Raw genomic sequence first — 6,576 nt, forward strand, 5'->3', positions numbered from 1 at the left:
AAGACATACAATTCGGGTTTAGTTGTCCCAGGAAAGAAAACCAGATTTTCTCTCTGGCTGATTTCAGCAATTGACTATTTATCTTTGAAAGAGGAGAGTTTGTTAATGCTTTGCCCACAATGATTTTATATGATTTTCCTCCATTACACGACACTAACAGCCAAGAGGGGAAAACTATTCTGCTGTTCCTGGAATGGCATCTGTCAGCGCTGAACAGGCAAATTATTGTGTACATGATAACATCACACTTCTTCAAAAATGTAAAAACACAATCTACTGATTCAACATCGCTTTATTCGTTAACTCTGCAATTCAATTTGGTTCACTTTCTAAAATCATGTTTTTTTATAGGTGTTGAGAATCTATTAATCATGTAGAGTCATAGTCATAGAGTCTTACAGCATGGAAACAGACCCTGCAGTCCAACCAATCTATGCCGACAACCATCATCCTAAATTAAGCTAGTCCCACCTGCCTGCACTTGGCCCATATCCCTCCAACATTTCTTAATCTTGTACTTAGCCCAATGTCTTTCAAATGCTGTAAGTTTACCTGCATCCACCACTTCCTCTGGAAGTTCATTCCACACACAAACCACTCTCTGTGTAAAAATGTTGCCCCTCATGTCTTTTTGAAATCTTTCTCACGTTAAAAATATGCCCCCTTGATTTGAAATTCCGCATCCTAGGGAAAAGACACCTATCGTTAACGCTATCTATACACCTCATTATTTTATAAATCTCTGTAAGGTCATCTCTAAACCTACTATGCTCCGGTGAAAAAAGTACCAGCCTATCCAGCCTCTCCTTATAATTCAAACCGTCTATTCCCGGCAACATCCTGGTAAATCTTTTCTAAACCCGCTAGGTGGGACTAGTTTCATTTGGAATTATAGTCAGCGTGGACTGGTTGGAGCGAAGGGTCTGTTTCCATGCTGTACGACTCAATGTCTCTAATACAATTATTAAAGTGAAGATTGCTAGTACCCTATTGGAAAGGAACTACTAAATTGAAAGGTCTAGGTGTAATGATGCTGCATTTTAAGGCTTAATATTAAAGACACATTTAGATTATAGATATTTTCTGTTCAATGTTGTTATTACACATCTCTGGAGCAGATGGAACTTGAACCCAGCCCTCCTGGCTCAGAAGTAGGGACACTACCACTGCACCACACAAACGCCTGCATTCAGATTACAGATTTGGTTCAGGTGTTAAATCTATTTGGCTTCCTCAGCAACATGAAAAAGTGTTAGAGTCCAATTTGGGTGCTAAAGTGTGAACTCACTCTGAAGTGGGCATTGAATCCATTTATGACCAAGTCCAGCAGGCTATATGACAGAGTTTGTATATCATCAGGAACTGCTGAATCCTGCTGGCAAGCTTGAAAATCCACAAATATTCCACCGTCAATCAATTTGCAGCTTTCCTGAGCCCAATAATATTATGTACCCTGGGTATTTTTATTTCACTCTCGCCCCATCGCCAGTTCTTCAACAAATACCAATTGTATCAGGTGAGACATAAAAAAAATCTCATAACTTGGGTGATGACAACACGGTGTGGAGCTGGAGAAACAGAGCAGGTCACGCAGCATCAGAGGAGCAGGAAAGCTGACATTTTGAGTCAGGACCCTTCTTCAGAACCCGACCCGAAACGTCAGCTTTCCTGCTCCTCTGAAGCTGCCTGGCCTGCTGTTTTCCTCCAGCTCCACACTGTGTTATCTCTGACTGCAGCATCGGCAGTTCTTACTATCTCTCTTGGGTGGTGCCAAGTCATTTTTGTTTGGGTCTCGCATACCATGCTGCGGCAGAAACTGCTGCTAGATAAGCAGATTAAACAAGCAGTAAATGGAAGCATCTATGTTCAATTTCCTGAGAATTACATAACGTTCTTCATTTCTTCTTTCTTGAAACTGCAGATTTGTTTCCTCTGTGCAAGCTTTCATGGCGGCATTTGCTGGCTTCATCATAACTTCCTCCTGCAAGCATGTGATGAAAGACAGGTAAGAAGCTCTTTGTTAACAGTCTTGAGAGTTCAAATGTCAGACATGCTCACTCCCACCACAGAAAGATGGTCAATAACATCGAAAATACAGCACAGAAACAAGCCCAACTGGTCTCTTCTGACATGTTCATGCTCCTGAAGCTCCTCTCTCATCTTGTCACATCTAACTGTGTTAGTGTAATCCTTCATGTCCTTCTTCCTCACATTGTTATCTAACTTCCCTTTTCAAAGTATATATACTCCCTGTGGTAATGAGTTCCACATTCTCTGGGTGAAGGTGTTTCTTCTGAATTCTCAATTTGATTTATTTGTGACCAGCAAATATTCAGGGTCTCCACAGTCTCACCCTTCTCCACAATAGAAACACACTCTGTCCATTCTATTAAAATCTTCCATAAAGACCTCTATTGGATGGAATGAATGAATGATTTATTGTCACATGTATCTTGAAAATACAGTGAAAAGTGTTTTGTCACCGCAATCTGGCACTATGTTGAGTTACAAAAAGGATAAAAAGAAATTGCTTAACTAAGAGCTCATCTTCTGTTCAAGTTGGGGCCTCAAGCATGGCTTCAGCATTTCTGCAAGGCCTCTGCAAGGTGTTCTGGTCCTCAAGGAGTCCCATCTGGGAACAGCAATGATGACACTAATGCACATGGAGGCCCCGGCTCTGCTGCCACTGCCACCTCGCCGACACCGCCAAGAGTCCCTGCTCTGGGCCTACCGCCGCCAGGCATCCCTGCTCCGAGCCTACCACGGCTGCCAACAGTCCCCACTCCACACCTACCACTGCCGCCGGAGGTCCAGGCTCCAGGCTTACCACCACCAGGAGACCAGGCTGCAGGCCTACTGCCATCGTGGAGGGTCCTCACTCTGGGTCAACTGCTGCCAGAAGACCAGGCTCTGGGCCTACCGCTGCCAGGAATCCCTGCTCCTGGCCTACCGCCACTATGAATCCCTGCTCCTGGCCCACCACTGCCAGGAATCCCTGCTCCTGGCCCACCACTGCCAGGAATCCCTGCTCCAGGCCTACCGCCACCAGGAATCCCTGCTCCTGGCCTACCGCGGCCGCCAAGAGTCCCCACTTTGGGCCTACTACCACCAGGAGTCCAGGCTGCGGGTCGACCACCAGCCCTGCCATCAGGAGTCCCCGTCCATGCCACTGACACTGCAGCCACTGCCCCACTGACACCAGTCCAGCCTCGAAGATGAAGAAGAAAAGAAAAAGGACAGAAAGTACATAGAGAAAAAGATGCCTATAGCCTGGAGTGGATGGGCTCCAACGAGCCCAGACACTATCTACCGTTCTGGCACCATCTTGAAATTAAGGTTTTACTAAGAGATTATTAAATTAAAGACTACTAAGGTAGTGAAAATCGGACATCAATCTTGGAGAGCATGGATTCCGATCCTTCTCCTTTGGGAGTTTATACCTCTGCTTTCTGAACGGATTATCTCTCAGGCACATTCCACAGAATACTTATCACCATGAGGCCTGGAATTTATGAACAAAACCAGGACAGTGACTGCAGACAAATCAAGTAGATGGTATTGAAATGCTGGTTCCCACACATGCACACACTGCCGATCAGACCAAGATAATGTTCTGGGGACAAAAACAAAGTTGCTGGAAAAGCTTAGCAGGTCTGGCAACATCTGTGAAGGAAAAAACAGAGTTAACGTTTCGGGTCCAGTGACCCTTCCTCAGAACTAGTGGTGGCTGGGAAAAATGTCAGTTTATATGCCAGTTTATACGTCAGTTAATGATCTGGGGACCTGGTTTGAATCCCACCATGGCAGATGGTGGAATCTGAATTCAACTAAAATTTGGAATTAAGAGTCCAATGATGACTGTGAAACTGGTGTCAATTGTTAGTTTATAAACAAACCCATCTGGTTCACTAATGTCCTTTAGGGAAGGAAACTGCTGCCCTTGCTTGGTCTGGCCTACATGTGACTCCAGACCCACAGCAATGTGGTTGACTCTAAACTGCCCTCTGGGCAAACAGAGATGGACAATAAATGCTGGCCAGGCCAGTGATGTCCACATCCCATGAATGAATAAATAAAACTATTGTCACTTATCAAAACCTAAGGCCGATTACATTCTCCACACATGGGATGACCAACGCAGCATAACTCAGGGAATGAGACTGGAATCTTTGCCTTAAGTGTAACTCATAATCTATGGCATAGCCATTGTCCAAGAGTTTACATACTAAATCAATCTCTGATCAGCATTGTGTTCCCATAAATACATATTCATATCTTCCCCATAACTGAATACAAAACTCACTCTGTATTATAAACACCGATATGGTAAAACAACTGTCATGACGCACCTTTTCTGCCCTCAGGCTAATGCAGTTCCTCAAGTGTTACATCAACAAATCCAACTGACTTAAGTAAGATCTTTATCCCCGTACCTGCTTTAGCAAGAAGCAATTGAAAGCTGCCACCCACACAACAGGATGACTCAGGATATTGCGGACAAAATAGTCTAAGTAGACATTCTCACTCACAGAAGTCATATGGAATCCTGAGCTTTATAAATATAGGCATAGATTACAAAAGCAGGGAGGTTACGGTGAACATTTAGAAAACAGTAGTTTGGCCTCAACTGGAGTGTGGTCTCCAATTCTTGGCACCGCATTTTAAGAAGGATGTCAACACCTCAGAGAAGGTGCAGGTAAGATTGATCAGTATGATTTCAGGGATGGGTTTTATATTTCAGTTTTGTAGTTAGATTAGTAAGGCTGAATTTGTTTTCTTCAGAGAAGACAAGATTGAGAGGAGATTTGATAAATGTCTGTAAAATCATCAGTCTAGACAGAGCAGAGAGAAACTGCTGCCATTTGCAGAAAAGTTGGGAATGAGGTGGCACGGTTTCTTTTTACAACAATTGACAGAAGAAGCGACACAAACAGGGAAAAACTTTTTGAACACAGTGGGACAGGCTAGACATGAAGGATCAAGAATTCACTGCCTTCGCATGTGGAGGAGACAGATTTAGTAGTGCTCTCTTCAAAATGGTATTGCGTAGGCAGCTGAAGAGAAAACTCTTTTCAGGCTTTGGGATAAAAGTGAGGGATCAGGAGGAGCTGAGGTGCTTTTTCAGATTGCTGATGTGGTTGGAATAGGCTGAATTGGGCTTGATAGGTGTACACCAGGTAAACAGTTTTAGAATTGGAAACATACCATCTTGTGTGGTAATTAATTACTTCAATTGAGACTCTTTAATTCTACACGCAGCTTGTTTATTTGCTGTTTGTTACAGGCATTGGATTTCCACAGACTACGTGGTGTTTGCCGTACCATACATGGCTTATGACATTTATGCCATGTACCTGTGTCACTGGTTCAAGCACAAGGCAAAACACAGCAACGGGTTGAAGACTTCATCAACCAACATTGTGATAGACTTTCTGAAGAAAAATTTCTTGATTGTGCTACATCATCTCACGCTGTTACTCGTCTGCTTCCCCATTGTTGTGGTGAGATTTCATCATTCCACTCCATTGTAAACAGAGAGTCTTGTCGGTCATATTTCCTGTGTCACACTGCAGAATGGTACAAGTGTGAAAGGGCATGACGTATGTTTTTCTACATTCTGGGCCAAGAATCAGAAATTTATAAGCATACTCCAAACTGCAAATTTTGCACCCCCAAACACCCTATAGCCCAATCAACAGCACCTTCCAAACCAGTGACCTCTACCAACTAGAAGGACAAGGGCAGCACATCAATGGGAAATCCACTACCTACAAGTTTGCCTCCTAGTCACTGGCTATAATCCTGAAAAAGACCCCTTTATTCCCATTCTCTGCCTTCTGCCAGTCAGCCAATCCATGCCAGTACCTTGTCCCTAACATAGTTTTTTCTGACCTTTTTAGCAGCCTCCTTTGTAGCACCTTGTCAGTGGCCTTCTGGAAATCCAAATAGATCATGTCCACTGGCTCTCCTTTGTTTAATTTGCTCATTACCTCCCTAAAGAATTCTAACAGATTTGTTAGGCACGACCTCCCCTTGATGAAACTGTGCTGACTTAGCCCTGTTTTATCATGTATTACCAGGTACTCCACAATCTCATTCTTAACGATAGTCTCTCTTCTTGTGTTTCCTTTTGTTTGTTTGGGACATTTTCTCGAATACCACAGACAAGCTACTTATTGTGTGTAAAAATTAGGGGGTGCGTTCCTCAGATTTGCTCAGATATCAAGACACTAAACAAAACAATAATTTTCACTGTAACTCAGAACAAGTGACAACAAGTAATCAAACTTGAACTCAAAACCAGGAATTGCTGGAAAAACTCAGCAGGTCTGGCAGCAGCTGTGCAGAGAAAGCAGAGTTAACATTTTGGGTCAAATGACCCTATCATCAGAACTTGACACTAGCTAGAAAAAGGTTGGTATATGTGCTGAAGATAGGGTGGGGGACAGGAAAGGACTAAACGTTAGGATAGCAAGGTGCGGAGCTAGAGGAACACAGCAGGCCAGGCAGCATCAGAGGAGCAGGAAAGCTGACGTTTTGGATCTGGCTTTCCTGCTCCTCTGATGCTGCCTGGCC

General features: G+C 43.6%; 1 protein-coding gene across 2 annotated transcripts; it reads left to right on the forward strand.

Annotated features, from left to right (window-relative positions):
* The first annotated feature begins 1,924 nt into the window (after positions 1–1,924).
* Positions 1,925–6,451, forward strand: LOC125482355 (ceramide synthase-like). Of its 2 annotated transcripts, none has more exons than XM_048594414.1 (2): positions 1,925–2,005; positions 5,285–6,451. In XM_048594414.1, exons 1-2 carry the CDS (start codon positions 1,947–1,949, stop codon positions 5,529–5,531), a joined length of 306 nt encoding a protein of 101 aa, XP_048450371.1. In that variant the 5' UTR covers positions 1,925–1,946; the 3' UTR covers positions 5,532–6,451. The 2 variants fall into 2 exon arrangements, 1 of the variants encoding a protein (XP_048450371.1); XR_007261618.1 differs by lacking the exon at positions 1,925–2,005 and adding an exon at positions 4,022–4,696 and having other exon boundaries at positions 5,285–5,396.
* Positions 6,452–6,576: the final 125 nt, after the last annotated feature.

The sequence above is a fragment of the Rhincodon typus genome, unplaced genomic scaffold, assembly GCF_021869965.1.
Source record: "Rhincodon typus isolate 14 unplaced genomic scaffold, sRhiTyp1.1 hic_rhity00009145, whole genome shotgun sequence".
In the NCBI taxonomy this organism is placed as follows: Eukaryota; Metazoa; Chordata; class Chondrichthyes; order Orectolobiformes; family Rhincodontidae; genus Rhincodon; species Rhincodon typus.